The 17,625-nt window shown below is 43.8% G+C and overlaps 1 protein-coding gene across 1 annotated transcript in view; it reads right to left on the bottom strand.

Annotated features, from left to right (window-relative positions):
- AARS1 (alanyl-tRNA synthetase 1) overlaps positions 1-17,625 on the bottom strand; it is a 328,287-nt gene that overhangs the window by 253,373 nt on the left and 57,289 nt on the right. The window contains exons 3-4 of the mRNA XM_069217537.1: positions 12,597-12,785; positions 11,328-11,473 (exon numbers count right to left, since the gene is read on the bottom strand). Coding sequence (XP_069073638.1) covers positions 11,328-11,473; positions 12,597-12,785 — 335 coding nt within the window. The remainder of the gene's footprint in view (positions 1-11,327; positions 11,474-12,596; positions 12,786-17,625) is intronic.

Here is a 17,625-nt window from a genome sequence, read left to right as displayed (position 1 = left end):
TATGTTATCTTATGTATATTTGTTTAGGTAAAATAAGCCTGGTTCCACGCCATAGGCTTGCAGCTGGTTTCTTTCCCTAACTGGGGCACTGTACTCATTATAATTGTGTGTTCAAATAACTAACTGACCTCGGCTGTGGTATTTTGGGGAGGGAAAGGCTGATATCTATACCTTTGAACCACGTAATCCTTTGAAGGGTCTCAAGAATGTGGGGAGTCAGGCAGCTGCAGAAGGGAGGCAAGGACAAAGCTGGGAATGGAACCAGTGTGTGGAAACTGATTAACTCCTTAAAATATCTGTATGACGTATATCATTATTTACACATTTTATGTATCCTTTGATGTATGAGTATAAATATCACTGTTAAACGCTTTATGCTAGCACACTTTACTTCGGGCCTGGGATGCCAGTGGTAAACCTGTCCTCTTTGCTGCAGCAAAAATAAACAGACCTTTGGTCATTGATTTTTCACTCCGGCTCTCCGTGTCAAAAACTCCTTTGTAAATGCATTTGTAAGTATCTGCAAATATGTGCATTTGACAATTTGGCGCCCGAACAGGGACCTTCCAGTGGATATCTTCAGTAGCTCTGTCACGAGACGTGCTGCCAGTGGGGGGACGCCGTTCCGGAGGTGTAGATTCCAGGGGCCCCTGCACAAAGACTTAGTTTCAAAAGCAGCTGCATCTTATCCACCGGGCAGGCCTCTCCCCGCTTTCTCATGATGTCCCAGCGAAGTCCCTGAAACATCGGTGTTTATCTTGACTGATTAGTCTGACACGGGCGGCCGGAGAGAAATCCAGGAAAAAGCAGATAGTCAGGTAAGACTGTTCCTCGCTGGCTATTTGTCTGCTTTAACTTGCATTTGAGAGAATAATTGTTTTTGGATAACTTATCATTTTTGGGAATGATTAGTTCTTGGTAAATTTGCATTTGTACAAGGTACCATTTGACAATTTGTATTACACGTGTTTTTCTTGTTTGAGTAATTTGCCCAGGCCTGGAGCAATTTGTAAGTTGGTAAATATTTGAAAAAAGGGTTTTTTTTTTCTTCTTCGGTGCACATTTGAAAAAGGTTTTCTTTGGTGCACATTTGAACAAGGGTTTCTTTGGTACATGTTGCATTTTGAAATTTGGTGTGTGTTGTCTTTTGAAAATTTAAAAGGTTAGATATGGGAAATAAGAAATGTTGGCAAGGGTTATGTCTTTGTTTTCGCCGAAATCATGTGCCACGTTTAGATAAAAAGCAACCGATCCCAAAAGAGGGAACACCAGGGTGGGACATGTTAAAGGATTATGGTTTAGAGAACAATTTGTATAATAGTATATGGCGCAGATATACTAGACATTGTCCTGACCTCTAGTGGCCGGAGGATGGGTCTTTTGATTTAAAGAAACTAACCTATCTACAGGAATGTTTGTTTCATAAAAAGGCTAGACAACATATGTTTGAGGTATACAGAAAATGGGAAATGGAGGCCACTAAAAGAAAAATTTAATCAGATAAACTGATAGAGAGGGAAAACAGGAGAACCATCATGCAGAAGGCCGCCCTGTATCACCATTCCCAAACCCAGAAAAGGATTGAATCTGAAGATAGAGTCCATAGGGCCCAGGTGGAGGGAAGTTATGTATCAAAGCCAACAGAAACCAAACATGCATTAGAGGAAGATGAGGTAATGCTACAGCTATTAGATAATAGCCCTACTGCACCTCCACCTTACACACCCCCTGCAGTAGCCCAACCTATCATGGGGGCACAGCAACAGCAGCAAGGGCAAGGGCACAATTTGGGAAATCCAGGTGCACCACTACAGCAGCATGTGCCACAACCACCACAGCCTCTAGCCCAAGCTACCCCAATAGCCCAAGTCCTAATCCCTCCGCCACCTGCCCCACCACTACCAGCCAGCACTGCAAGGTTACCAATAATGTCCCCTGCCCCTAATACCCCAAATGGACAACGCCGACAGTGCAGAGCCACACACTCACTTTCACCCATATGGAGCACACCTATTAAGTCGATTTCGCCCCCTAGTACTCGCTCCACTATTGGGGATGGGGAAAAACGGGTTATCAAGAATCAGTCAGAGAACTGGATGTCACATCCTATTTACACCCACACCGATATTATGGACACAATACAACAGATGTCACATTTTGGACAGCAATTAGCACTACAGTATATGATTGAAAAATTGGAGAGGGATTGGAAGTCTTGTATTACAGATTCTACCCCTCTCCCTTATGAACAAGAATTATACCAATTATGGCGGGACAGTGTGGCTTGTATTCTTGATAGTAACAGCATAAATGAGGGAGTACGCATTTGTGTCATAGCCAGGGAAGATGTTCTCAATATATATGACAAGGGGTACCCAATGAGGGAAGTGCACCCTGATATGCCCACTGCAGCTGCAGTTGCAGCAGCAGCTGCTGCCGGACGACCAGCTCCCGGGCCGGTGGCCCAATTTGTCCATATACCATGGAAAAGGGAGGAGGTAATGGCTATCAAGAAAGACTTGCCAGACCCTCGAAAGAATCCAGCTGGATTCTATCGGGACCTTAGAATTGCCATTTCCACCACAACCATGACACTCAAAGACATTGACTATTTTTTTGGTGTTTTATTGGGTCCTGAAGTTTGGCATAAAATTAGAAGAGTAGATGATGCACCTACTTTGGGAAATACATGGGGGGGTTTAGAAGCACGAGAAGCACAAAGGGCACCAGGAACCCTGCCGCATCAGGATATTTTAGATTTACCTAACCAGATATTGACTAAGTTAGAAACTGTTATACCTCTTCAGACTGTGGATTGGGGAAAACTTGCCACTTATAAACAGAAAATAGGTGAAGATGTCCCAGATTATTTTACTAGAATTGAACAAGCTTTCATAGATTTTAGCGGTCAAGACCTCGCCACCGTAACAGGTGTCACACTATTTGTAGAACGCTTTGTTAATGGCCTTCTACCTGAAATATCACAAAAATTAAAAGCAACAGAGAGTTCGTGGATGACGAAGGGACAGGCAGAGATTTTGCAGATGGCACAATACTATGAGAGCAGGTACAAGGAAGAATTAGAAAAGAATGAGAAGTCAGTAAAAGAGTTGAAGAAAAAGGTATTATTACAGCAGGCATACCCTCAGCGGGATACCACCCCTCAGCAAAGGGGTGGCCCACCAAGGGGACGGGGAAGGGGTCGAGGCCGAGGTGCATCTGCACCACCCCAAGACCGCCGATTAAATATCAACCAATGTGCCTACTGTAAGCAGGATGGACATTGGCGTGATACTTGCCCATTACTGGAAGGAAGACAAAGTATGTCACTTCATAGAGGGAACGCGGCAGGTAATGCACGAGGACGAGGAAGAGGTAGAACTGATCAGAATTCGCAGAATGAGAATCAGGTCCCGCGTAACACTAATATTTTTGACAATGCATTTGAACGACAATATTATGCTGATGATTTCTTTTCTGAATCCTACAATTATTAGGACAGCCACAGACAGGGCCAGGGGCGAGTAAGTATTCCTGTAGATCAAAATGGTCCCTACATTGATGTAAAAATCGAAGGAGAGGGCCATAAGTTTCTTCTAGATACTGGTGCCACCAGAACATCTATTGCACATTCTGCAGTCCCCGGGGCTCCCCTGTCTGGGCTTCATACCACATCAATTGGGATTTCTGGAATCCCCGTGGTGAGCCCCATCTCAACACCTATGAGAGTAACTGTAGGCCCATTTACAGTACACACGCCACTCTCTTTAACATCAGGTTGCAATGAAAACTTGTTTGCATTAGATTTGTTAAAGAAATTAAATGCAGTTATTCACTGTTCAATGGATGGTGTCTATGTAACTATGGATAGTGTTTCCCCAACTCGGTGCATGTTTTCACAGGAATACGACTTACCCCCAGAGCTAAAGGAAATAGACCCTCGCTTATGGGCCAAAGGCAAGAATGATGTAGGCATTATGGATATCGACCCTATTGTAATAAAAATCAAACCAGGTGCCCGGTTACCTCGTGTTCCTCAATACAAATTACCTAAATCAAGCGAAAAAGGGCTCAAGGCAGTCATATCTGATCTTGTGCATGCAGGTGTCATAAAGGAAATAGTGAGCAGCCCATGTAACAGTCCAATCCTTCCTGTTGTAAAGAAACGAAATGATGCTAATAGATTAGATGGTGAGCAATCATTTACTGATAACACAGTATATCGATTAGTTATTGATCTCCGAGAAATTAATAAAATAGTAATTCCCCAGTTTCCCGTGGTCCCAGACATGAATAGTCTTTTCACCATGATTCCACCCTCTGCGTGTTTTTTCACCGTAATCGATTTGAAGAATGCGTTCTTTAGCATTCCAATTGCCGAAGAATCTCAATATTTGTTTAGCTTCGCGATTTTTGGTAGATCATTCGCGATGACAAGAATTCCACAGGGATTTGTTGAGTCCCCGAGCATATATAGTCAATGTCTTAAACGTCAATTAGACCAATTCAATCCACCTTCAGGCTCTGCATTGTTGCAGTACATTGATGATATTTTAATTGCCTCAGATTCCATGACACAATGTAAGACTGATACTGTTGCATTATTACATCATTTAGCACCTCTGGGCCATAAGGTGTCCCTTCCAAAATTGCAGTATTGTAGAGAGGAGGTCACCTATCTAGGACACCTCCTCTCTAAGGAGGGAAGGAGATTACATCCAGACAGAATTAAATTGGTTCATACAATGACTGCACCACGCACCCCTTCTGAAGTCCGAGCATTTTTGGGATTTACATCCTTTTGCAGACAGTGGATTCCAAATTTTTCACTTATAGCAAAACCATTGACTGCTCTGACACTTTCAGATGTGCCCTCTCCTGTACCTTGGACTGACAAATGTGAGGAGGCTTTTCAAGAATTAAAAAAGGCGATGTGCTCTGCTCCTGTATTGGGTAATCCGGATTACAGCAAACCATTTGTTTTATTTGTGCATGAAAAGCATGGCTGTACATTGTCTGTTTTGACACAGGACCAAGGTGGGAGACAACGCCCTTGTGCATACTTCTCTTCCACCTTGGACACTGTGGCGCAAGCTTTGCCTACTTGTCTTAGAGGAGTGGCTTCTGCAGCAGCTGCGGTGAAACAAAGTGAAGGGTTTGTTGGTGGCAATCCGCTCACTGTGATGGTTCCTCATGCCGTTGATATTTTGTTAAACAAGACACAGACGCAGCACCTCACCAGTGCTCGTCTAACGGGTTACGAATTAACATTGTTCAGTCCAAATATTACTTTGAAGCGGTGCAATGTCTTGAACCCAGCTACGTTACTACCCCTCCCTCAGGACAATGTGGAATTTGATCATAATTGCATTTTTGCCACTGAGGAAGAAACCAAGGGACGGGTAGACTTAACAGACACTCCCCTATCTGACCCACAGGGAGAGCTGTTTGTAGATGGGTCTTGCTTCAAGTTACCAGATGGTACGACCACTGCAGCCTATGCCGTCACCACAGTCAAAACAGTGGTTGAATCTCATAGAATCCCGCAAAATTCGGCACAGGCTGCAGAATTAATTGCCCTCACCAGAGCTTGTGAAATAAGTGAACATCTTAGTGTTAACATCTACACTGATAGCCAATATGCGTTTGGAGTAGCTCATAATTTTGGGCGACTCTGGGCGAATAGAGGCTTTATCACGTCACATGGCACTACCATTCAGCATGGCAACTTGATTGTGACACTTTTGACTGCTCTCAGCCTGCCCCGTCAGGTCGCAATCATTAAGTGTAGTGCCCACAAAAAAATTACTGATGATATAGGACGAGGAAATGCTTTTGCAGATGCTACAGCGAAAGCAACAGCACGAGCACCATTTGACAATGCATATGTTGAGAGTAGCATCAAGGGAGAGCCCCAGTACGAAGTATTAGAAAATACCATGCAGTGTGTGAGAGATATTCAAGCAGAAGCAACAGCAGAGGAAAGGGAACAGTGGGAGAAGAACGGTAGACTAGACAGTGAGGGTTGTTACACAGATGACACAGACAGAAGAAGATGGATGTTACCTAATTGTTATGTACACGCTATGGTTACTATGGCCCACAGTCCTGCACACATCAGTGCCCAAGGCATCAAGACAACTTTGGACCATGTTTGGAGTAATCCTCTGATATCCAAAGCTGCTAATAACCTGGTTAAAAGTTGTATGGTGTGTGCAGTGCACAATGCAGGAAAAGGGACCCCTACGCCCCCTGGCCACTTTGCCCCTCCTGATCTCCCCTTTGAAGCTATACAGATGGATTTTATCCACATGGAACCGTGTAACAAACTGAAATACGTGTTAGTGGTAGTATGCATGTTTTCAAAATGGATAGAGGCCTACCCATTAAAAGACAATGGTGCCCTCTCTACCGCCAAAATATTACTAAAAGAATATTTTCCTAGATACGCCTTGCCACGATTAGTCTGGAGTGACAATGGCAGTCATTTTTCTAATGAGGTAATGGAGAAGGTCTGTACCGCCCTTAACATCAAACATCGATTTCATGCTGCAAATCACCCACAATCAGCGGGCCTTGTAGAAAGGTATAATTACACCTTGAAGAGCAAAATAGCTAAGATTTGTGCTGAGACCAACTTAAAATGGCCAGATGCTTTGCCCCTAGCATTAATGTCCATCAGGATGACTGCCAGTAGCAAGTCACGATTATCCCCCTATGAAGTTGTCATGGGAAGGCCAGCCAATATCTGGGGGGTACCACGACCAAAGAAGCTTTCTGAAGTGCAATATCCTTTGTTTGTAGATTACTGTAAACAATTGACTAAAGATTTGCGTTTGATCCACCAACAGGTCAAGGCCAGCCTACCGACTCCTCTTGAAGGCCCTGGTCACCCTTTTAAGCCAGGGGATTGGCTTATGACAAAGAATTTTCAAAGAACCAACAGTCTTCAGCCCAGGTGGCGGGGGCCAGCCCAGGTACTGCTTGCAACACAGACAGCGGTGAAAGTGGAAGGAAGGAAAAACTGGATACATGCTAGCCACTGTAAGCGTGCACCAATTCCACTACAAAGTACTCTAACAGCAGAATTACCATTGTCTCCTGATTACAGCGAAGTAGGGAGACAGGAAACACCTCCACAGGTTTCAAGTGCTACTTCTGCTCCTGAGGTGACACAGCAGCCCAGTGACGAAGAGTTGCTGTTTGAAGATCAACAAACTCATCGATACAACCTGCGTCCTCGCCCATCCAAATGAACAGAATTTTGAAGGTGCGTAAGGTGGTGACCTCTACGAAAAGCTACATTTACATCACCCTGATAGCTCCTAGCTTGGAACTGCAAACTGAGGTCTCTTCTGAATGGCCAAGGAATCCTCTGCTCAGCAGAATACGGCACGCCTGCCTTCGTGAAATACAGTTCCCCGCTTTCACCGCCACCGGCATTTCCGATGCCATTGATGTACCAGCATTAAAACGAGCTATCCTCACTGTTGTTACGCACACCTTGGGCGACGAGGTTGTAAATGACTGTGATGACTAAATTTCCAGCATGAACACGGGTGACTAGCCTGTGCAACGACACCAGAACATTGGTCAGAACAATTGTCTCAACGAGAACACAAGTATAGTGGGATGCAGCTTGTGCAACGCTATTCAAGCAGTGGGTAAATGGAGTTAACAGTTCTGTGACTGGCGAGAAAGAAAAAAACCAAGTACCAGTTCTACGGAAGCGGCCAGCCATTAGGGTTGGTGCGGTTTGTAGTCCCAGCGGTAAAAAAAAGGTGCCCTTTTTCTGTTTAATACCCAAGCACATCACTGATCTGGTTGAAAATTGCTGGCCTCCGCCCTCATTTTTGCTGAGACACTGAACGAAACTGACAAACTATACTGAAGACGAACTTTGAAGTATCGCGACTTACTCACTGGGAGTTGAGACTCACCAGGAGTTAAAACTTGAAAAGGAGAAGATAAGGGACCTAGGATCAAGCCAACATCTATTGTCCTGTATTTGAAAAAAAAAAAACTTGTTCATGGACCAACCAGTGCAGCCTAACTGCTAGAGTGGAAAGCACGGCGGTGCTGAACCCTAGTGGGTGTGAACATTGAAGGAAAATTCACTTATCTGTATCTATACGTATATGATTATTAGTATAGTGATATCAATATTTTGCATTTACATATTTGGTAATTGTGTGGGTATATTTTTGAACACGCGTAGGCGGTTGAGACGAGTAAAACGGTATCATAGAAAGGTTGTAGGACCAAGGAGGAGAGCACAATAAAATTATGAAAATATATCCATTTGGCAGGACAAATATCCCTCTAGAGAATAGGGAAGAGTGGCCTTATAACTATTTCTACAAAACAATAATGAAGTACCTAGTGACCCTTATGTTAATATGTATAATGTCCAGTGGTGTTGCATCATTGTTGCAAAATCCTACCTTACATCCATTGATAAAGGTTCATGGAAAATTAGCGGAGACATTAAGTCTCACTGACTGCTGGATTTGCCGGCACTTGTCTAGACACCCCGAGGATCCTATAGGCCTTTATGAAGTACCAGTATCACCAAGCGAATATGAAAGAGGGGAAGTGTGTCTTGTACCAAATACCACTTGGAGATGTGACCAACAAGAATATCAATGGTACCCTAGGTGTGCGGTGCTCCCTAATACCCAGGCAGAATACAAGCTCTCCCCGATGCCTGGAGAGAATGCCACACTTAAAATGTTTCCCATATGTTTTGGTACCTATTTTTATGGGCAAAACCCAGAGGCAAAATACATGGGAAAGATCCCTCCTGAACAGTGTGTTTACACTTTGTTATTTGATATAAAAACAGGGAATTGGGATCTTGAAGGAGAGGAGAAAATAGACAGAAATTGGACAGCGTTAATTAATGGGACTCATCAAAATTACACTGTGAATTATTGGAACCTGACTGTGGGAGAAAATGAGATTCTAGTAGATCCAGAAGGATTGTTATATGATCCCTCCAGAGAACAAGATAGAAATGGGAAAAATTCACCTGTAATATTGTCCCGGGTTTTCCTTGGCCCCCTCTGGACGGCTAGATGTTCATATGTTGCACCCTGGGCAAATGTATCATTGCTAAATACAATCTGGGAAGATTACAAATATTGCAATAATTCTGAGCATGACACCCCAGAGGGTGTAGGATTGCCCCGAATAAAATACAGCATTATAAATTCACAAATCCAGGGAGGCATGTACTTCGTATGTGGAAGAACTGCATATAAAGTACTACCTCTAAACTGGGAAGGGATATGTTCACTGGCATATTTGGCACCCAACATTACTGTGATATCAAATATATCATCTTCCCAGCCCCTTAACATGGGGAGTTTTGCACATAGGTACAAACGAGGGACACCCATACTGGAGGAGCGAAAGAACTGGGTATTTCAAGTATTACATGTTCTTATTCCCGGATTTGGAATTTTCGATTTACAACTGGCAATGATGAATATGTCAGCTGAATTAGCCATTGCATTTAATGCCACCAGGGAGGCCATAGGAAGTATACAGATAGAGATAAACTCTGCAGCCCAATTGGCGATACAAAATCGGCTTGCCCTAGACTTGATTACAGTACAACAAGGAGGAGTATGTGTTTTAATCCAACATCAGTACCAGCAAAAGTGCTGTTATTTTGTCAACAAGTCATCAGAGATAGAATTGGATATTGGGAAAATAAAAGAAGCAGTACAGGTATTTGAAAAGGGGGGCCAATATGAAGGAGGCGATTGGAGTTTATCATGGTTATGGTCTTGGTTTGGGGGGTGGGGCTGGTTGTTTAAAGACATACTTTTTATAATAATAGCTATTGTATTAAGTTGTTTATTAGTACAGTGCTTACCTGCTCTCTGTTCCTGTTTAAAATTGTGTAAACTTCCGCCAGTGAAAATACTAGAAACCAATCGAGCTATGATGCAGAGAGAAGAGATAAATTCCCTAATGGCTATTGACCCCACTGTCCTCACTACAGATACTGGTTGCTCATACCCATCGGTTGTTTATGTCCCCATGAATGCAAATTTCAATGAAGTAGGAGTAAAATTCAACATATATGAGGAAATTTAGAACTATTCAAACGTTGATTATGTTCAGAAGAAAAGAAACTCAAAAAGGGTCGATTGTTAGAATCCATTTTGAATTGCTTCGTTTCTTTTACACGTGTAAGTTTGAGCTTTTGTTGTCTCTGAACGCACTGTCTATCACATATGTTATCTTATGTATATTTGTTTAGGTAAAATAAGCCTGGTTCCACGCCATAGGCTTGCAGCTGGTTTCTTTCCCTAACTGGGGCACTGTACTCATTATAATTGTGTGTTCAAATAACTAACTGACCTCGGCTGTGGTATTTTGGGGAGGGAAAGGCTGATATCTATACCTTTGAACCACGTAATCCTTTGAAGGGTCTCAAGAATGTGGGGAGTCAGGCAGCTGCAGAAGGGAGGCAAGGACAAAGCTGGGAATGGAACCAGTGTGTGGAAACTGATTAACTCCTTAAAATATCTGTATGACGTATATCATTATTTACACATTTTATGTATCCTTTGATGTATGAGTATAAATATCACTGTTAAACGCTTTATGCTAGCACACTTTACTTCGGGCCTGGGATGCCAGTGGTAAACCTGTCCTCTTTGCTGCAGCAAAAATAAACAGACCTTTGGTCATTGATTTTTCACTCCGGCTCTCCGTGTCAAAAACTCCTTTGTAAATGCATTTGTAAGTATCTGCAAATATGTGCATTTGACAGGACTAGAGAGAAACAAGCATCCCTTATGGCTAGTGTACAAGCAAAGATTTCTAACTGGGTGTTTTTTTTTTCCTCCTGCTGTTTGAAATGGACTGAAGGGATAAGTATTCTCCAGACAGGTTTGAATTTATGAGGGGGCATCCTTCAGTTCCATGTCTGATGTGAAGCAATGCTGAAGAATCCAGACCGATCTAACTGAGGATTTTATTTTTCATTTTAAGACCATACTTTCGGAAAAGAACCATGTGTTCATAGTGGTGAGAACTAAGATAGAAGATGCTACTTGGTCGGGAAAGAAGCAAGTGCCATCTTGAGATAACTCGGCTTCCATCTGTCCCTCAACAGCTTGCCACAACAGTAAGTAAATGAATATACTTCTGAAATACTGCTGTGACTGTTCTAGCACCACCCATCAAGAATTATGTATTCTGGGGCTTCATGACTTTGCACTGCCCTTAATTCAGTGGGTTATCAAAGAAGAGCAACCCCTGTACTGTGATGGTAGCAATAAACAAATAAATGAGAAAAAATGCCTTACCCCAAATTGAGCCAGATTTGTTTGCACTCAAGGTCTGGCTCCAGTCCTGCTGCCTCATTCCCTCCAAAGTAAGTGACATATAGACGGTCAATGTCGATTCCAAATTCCTTGGTCAGCAAGTCCAGGGCCAGCTTACAGGCTAGTTCCTGAACAAATCAAATTTTGTAAGAATTTTTTAAAATGCATATTTTGTCATTTCTTTCAAGCACAGTACTGTAGATACAGTCACCACTACAACCTTCTGCAGGTTCCCACCAACACAGCACAATCAATGTCATAGTACCAATCAGTGCCAACGTAGAACCCTGAGGTAACAATATACAGTGCCAATATCAAGCACAATGCAGACCATTATGCAGTTCTCACCATATTACACAAGGCTGTCCAACATAGGTCCATTAGAGTTGTACCCCTGCTTAATTTTCAGGTTAATTGTAAATGTAAATACGTTTCGTCCAGATTTGCTATTGGTTTTAGGCGGATATCCTGAAAATCTAGCTCAGATCAAGCCCTTTTGGACCTCGCTAGATCCTGCTGATAAGGCTCTAGGCCGTGAACTTGCAGCATAAAGTCCAAATACCCAGCAGAGTCAAACAGGCGAAAAAGTAAGCTAAGAGGCCAACAGCAAATAGTGTCAGTTAAAGACCTCACGACTCACAAAATACTACTCCATAAATTGGGACAGGGCAAAAACTGAAGTGCCAAAACGGAGACCAGGGAATAGCAGCTCCATCACAAACATCAAAACATGCAATGTGAACAACAATGTACTGCACCCATATTAAACCCAGGAGCATATCAACAGTTTGGTTAGCACCACTACTATCAAGCTCAGGGTTAGCAATATGCAGGGCAACTATCGATTCTTGGCTTGGGAAATCAAACACAAATATTCAGGCAAGGAACTAGCAGAATATAACACTAACAAGCCAGCAGTGCACAGCAGTGCCAAAACTGAGCCTAAGAGCAATCAGAGTACAATGTCAACATCACAACCCTTGCTTAGGGGCATAAAAAAGGCACATCAAACCTCGAGGATGGTAATGAGGGTAAAGATCAGCACCACTGATAATCACATATAATGCAAACACTGAGTCCGGAGGCCAACCACATACAGCACCAATATAATGAAGACTATGGCTAGCACTCTACAGCAAACCAAAGCCCCTTGATCAAGCTAAGGCGACCACAAACATCTCATTTGAATATCATTAAATCCTGCCATCATATACATCCTATGTGGTACAAAGATCCACCCAACAGGCTGACCTTGAAATAGTCTCCAAATGACCATGAGCCCAACATTTCGAAGAAGGTGTGATGGTAGACGTCCTTGCCAACATCGTCGAGGTCATTGTGCTTGCCTCCTGCACGGATGCACTTTTGAGTATTGGCTGCGCGGGTCAACTTGGCCATTGGGTGTGAGGGGTCGATTGTGTTCAGGAATATTGGCTTGAACTGAAAAAGATACAAAGACATAAGAGGTGAGAAGAGCAACCTTCATTCTGCACCTTTCCTTGCTGAGAGAATCATATTTCTTCTGCTGCACTTTCAGACTACCCAGTGACTGTATTTAGCATGTATTTGCTGCATCATCCATCTAGATCCCCTAACGAGGGCAGGTCACAAACACGTAGCAAGCAGACTAAACTCGAATATCCATCCATTTAGAAGGTCTGAAAATTCAATGAAGTAAGGAAACAGAAAAAATAAAGATTAATCTGCGATTTATAATATGTACGTAATCTACTTGTATGTATTTATACATCACAAACGGAGCTAAAAAGCATCAGGAAGTACTCCACTTAGTTGCGGTAAGGTTGTGAGATCATCTACAAGATTGTGTACATCAAGTGATGATTACACTTTTTTTGGCACAGGGAGATGAAGTGACTTGCTTAAAATTACACAATGTAGAGCCAACTGTCGAAGCCAGGATTTGACCCTGGGTCCCCAGGTTCCAAAATCAGCATCTGTAGGCACAAAGCCACAACTCTTTTGAATACACGAGATCAGGGCTAAGTCGTATGTGGAACCATTAGGGACGGGGAATTCATATTGCCCGACAACCAAGACCTGTTGATTTGTGTCAGGTGCAAGAAGATTTAAAGGGTCATTCTGAACCGGGCGGGCGGTGGTCGCCGCCCGCCTGGCGGGAACCGCCAAATGGCCGCCCGCGGTCAAAAGACCGCGGGGGCCATTCTGACTTTCCCGCTGGGCTGGCGGGCGCCCGCCAAGGGAGCGCCCGCCGGCCCAGCGGGAAAGGGCCTGCAACACAGAAGCCGGCTCCGAATGGAGCCGGCGGTGTTGCAGGGGTGCGACGGGTGCAGTAGCACCCGTCGCGATTTTCACTGTCTGCTATGCTGTTTCTGCAGAAACCTCTAGGCACCAGGGACCATTTTTTTTATTTTTTTATTTTTTTATGTTTCATTTTATTTTTTTAGGTGGGGAGCGACCCCTTAGGCAAGGGTCGCTCCCCTTGGGGGAAAATTGGTGGCCTATTTTCGCTCTGGGGGGGGTGGGTGGCGGGGGGCAATTTATTTTAGGCCATTTCTGCCCCCCCTGGGGGCAGATCGGCCTATTATTAGGCCGATCTGCCCCCAGGGGGGGCAGAAACCTCTAGGCGCCAGAGGATTTTTTTTTTGGTTTGTTTGTTTTTTTTACAGATGGGGAGCGACCCATCAGGCAAGGGCAATTTATTTTAGGCCATTTCTGCCCCCAGGGGGGGCAGAAACCTCTAGGCGCCAGGGGAAATTTTTTTTGTGTGTTTTTTTTTTTTGTTTGTTTGTTTTTTTAGAGATGGGGAGCGACCCATCAGGCAAGGGTCGCTCCCCTGGGGGGGCAAATTGTATTTAGGCCATTTCTGCCCCCCTTGGGGGCAGATTGGCCGATTTTAGGTCAATCTGCCCCCAAGGTGGCAGAAACCACTAGGCACCTGGGATTTGTTTTTTGGCGCCAATGTCACGCAGGGGGACCGACCCCGTAGGCAAGGGTCGCTCCCAGGGAAGGGGGGGGGGGGGGGGGAGGTTGGGGTGGCAAATTTATTTTAGGGCATTTCTGCCCCCCCCCCCCCTCCCGGGGCCGGCTGAGCTAGAGGCCAAACTCCACAGGTAGGCACTTTGCAAAAAACACCTCTGTTTTCTGTGAAAAAATATGTTGTGTCCACGTTGTGTTTTGGGCCATTTCCTTTCGTGGGCGCTAGGCCTACCCACAGAAGTGAGGTACCATTTTTAACGGGAGACTTGGGGGAACGCTGGGTGGAAGGAAATTTGTGGCTCCTCTCAGATTCCAGAACTTTAGGCCACAGAAATGTGAGGAACATGTGTTTTTTTAGCCAAATTTTGAGGTTTGCAAAGGATTCTGGGTAACAGAACCTGATCCGAGCCCCGCAAGTCACCCCATCTTGGATTCCCCTAGGTCTCTAGTTTTCAGAAATGCACAGGTTTGGTAGGTTTCCATAGGTGCCGGCTGAGCTAGAGGCCAAAATCTACAGGTAGGCACTTCGCAAAAAACACCTCTGGTTTCCTCGGGTTCTTGATGAACCTACAAGCCCTATATATCCCCGCAAGCAGAGGAGTCCAGCAGACGTAACGGTATATTGCTTTCGATAATCTGACATTGCAGGGAAAAGTTACAGAGTAAAACGTAGAGAAACATTTATGTTTTTTTCACCTCAATTTCAATATTTTTCTTTTTCAGTTGTTATTTTCTGTAGGAAACCCTTGTAGGATCTACACAAATGACCCCTTGCTGAATTCAGAATTTTGTTTACTTTTCAGAAATGTTTAGGTTTCTGGGATCCAGCATTGGTTTCATGCCCATTTCTGTCACTGACTGGAAGGAGGCTGAAAGCACAAAAAATTGCAAAAATGGGGTATGTCTCAGTAAAATGCCAAAATTGTGTTGGAAAATTGGGTTTTCTGATTCAAGCCTGCCTGTTCCTGAAAGCTGGGAAGCTGCTGAGTTTAGCACCGCAAACCCTTTGTTGATGCCATTTTCAGGGGGAAAACCACAAGCCTTCTTCTGCAGCCACTTTTTCCAATTTTTTTGAAAAAAACGAAATTTTCCCTGTATTTTGGCCAATTTCTTGGCCTCCTTCAGGGGAACCCACAAAGTCTGGGTACCTCTAGAATCCCTAGGATGTTGGAAAAAAAGGACGCAAATTTGGCTTGGTTAGCTTATGTGGACAAAAAGTTATGAGGGCCTAAGCGCGAACTGCCCCAAATAGGCAAAAAAAGGCCTGGCACTGGAGTGGGAAAAGCCCTGGCAGCGAAGGGGTTAAAGGAACAAAGTTATGAGAGTTAAAAATGCAGTCCTTTCAAAATTCAAAGACACCAAGCTCAGAAACTTCAATTATGTTGATTAATAATACCATCTATTCTATGCTTGGTGGGCTTGTGAATTTTAGATCATCACACATAAAAGAACAGAGAGCCTTAAACAGCCAACGGGACTAGGGGTGTCCAACATGGGCTAAGGAGAACCAAACCATGCTAGACTGTTAGGGTTATCACACAAAATGAACAGATATTCAATTAATCTCACTGGAACTCATTTGGATAGTCAATGGTAATTCTGAAAGTCTGGCCATAGATTCTGACCTGCCCTCATGGACGTTTGCTGAACATCTCTGCCTCATAATACAAAACTTTCTTGAAACCCTTCCTCTTCTGCAACATACATTTGTATTCCTTATACATTTGTAGAATGCCCATTCTAAAAATAGAAAATGAGTGGCTTCTAGCCTTTTTTGGAAATCTGTGGATTTCTCTGCGGGCACTATCTCTGCTCCAGTCTGGCCCAAGTTAGGCACAGGTTATGCAAACCTTTCCTCATAGGGATTGCCAAATGTATAAATGACTTTGCCCATGCTGCCAAGCAGATCAAGGGCACCAACCCGCCAGTAAGTTATGTGATTTTCTTCAATTAGCACAGTCATCTCTGACTACTTTGATATAAAACAGCATCTAGAACAGAGCAGATTAACACATTTGGAATACGCAGGAGAGATGTTCCCTGCAACACTGCACAAACTCCCCCTCCCCCCACTGGCAAGGGATCAACTATCAGCAAGCTGAGTACTGGCTCCAAAACCTTTGGCGCAGCCTGGTTCATCCTGCATTAACTGTATTGAGTTACTGCGTCAGTCCACTACTAACACGGAGTGGCTGTGACTGCCACTTCCATTATTTCTTAAAACTTCATCCACATTGGGTAGCCCCTGCCCTCCTTTGTAACAGCAATTTGTGCAACTGCGTCAGGCCATCCCCAGATCCAGACAACAACCTCTACTGTTTGGGGAAGTGCTTAGGAAGTTAGTTTGCTTGACGGTTAGACCTTGTGCAGGTAAGTGCTACTTAACTATGCATAGTGTGTGTCTGCAAGGCATGTGAGTCTCTGCAGAGTGTACAAGCATGTTTATATGGAAGAAGTATCTCTGTCCCTGGATTGACTCTCTCTGTGGCAATCTACAGGGGACATGCTGTCTATCTACAGGTGTCTCTCTGCAGGATATATATGTATCTTTGTGCAATGCAAGTAGGTCTGCCGAGGGCGTGTCTCTACACAGAGGTTGTGTGCCTGTAGAAGAGTTTGTCTCAGTCTACCCTAGAGGAGGAGTTGTGCCTGTCAATAGGAAGTGCATGGGTCTTTCTATTGTGGGTGTGTTTAGCCTGCATAGAGGGATGTCTCTCACTAGGGGTGTGTGCCTGCATGGGGTTGTGTGGCTGTGCAGTAAGTTATCAATCAGTCTGTAGTGCAGTTAAGTGTATGTGCAATGGGGTAGTTTGAGTGTGTAGTGAATGTGGTTGTCTGTCCCAGGAGTGTGTGCCATTGCAGTTGGGTTGTGTGTATATGCAGTAAGTCAGTAAGGCAAGACGAAAGGGAAAGGACCAACTAGGATGGAATAATGGCCTGCTGCCTCATGACAGACAGCACATCCCTAACTGCACAGAATTTCTGATTCATTTCTTTGTTGCTGCAACACTGATATTGACTTAAGAATATCTTGCTAGCAGAATATTATATACAAACTATTGAGAACTGAAATATTGAGAAGGTAAATGGTAAGTAAAGGTTTAGTATTCTTAACTCCAGACTCTATATTTCCGTCCCCAGAATTTTGGCAACATGATGTTTATGTAGTTGATATTTACACATACAACCAACATGGATGGATGTTCAACTATGCTTCCTCTTGCTTTTTGGACCACTGTCCAAACTACCGTAACTAAAGGCAGCTATTCAAGTTATTTTATTATTGCGTTTCAGTAATTAAGGAGACTAAGGGGGTTATTCT

Source organism: Pleurodeles waltl, chromosome 12, assembly GCF_031143425.1.
Source record: "Pleurodeles waltl isolate 20211129_DDA chromosome 12, aPleWal1.hap1.20221129, whole genome shotgun sequence".
Taxonomy (NCBI): Eukaryota; Metazoa; Chordata; class Amphibia; order Caudata; family Salamandridae; genus Pleurodeles; species Pleurodeles waltl.
This window is presented reverse-complemented; position numbering and strand designations above follow the sequence as displayed.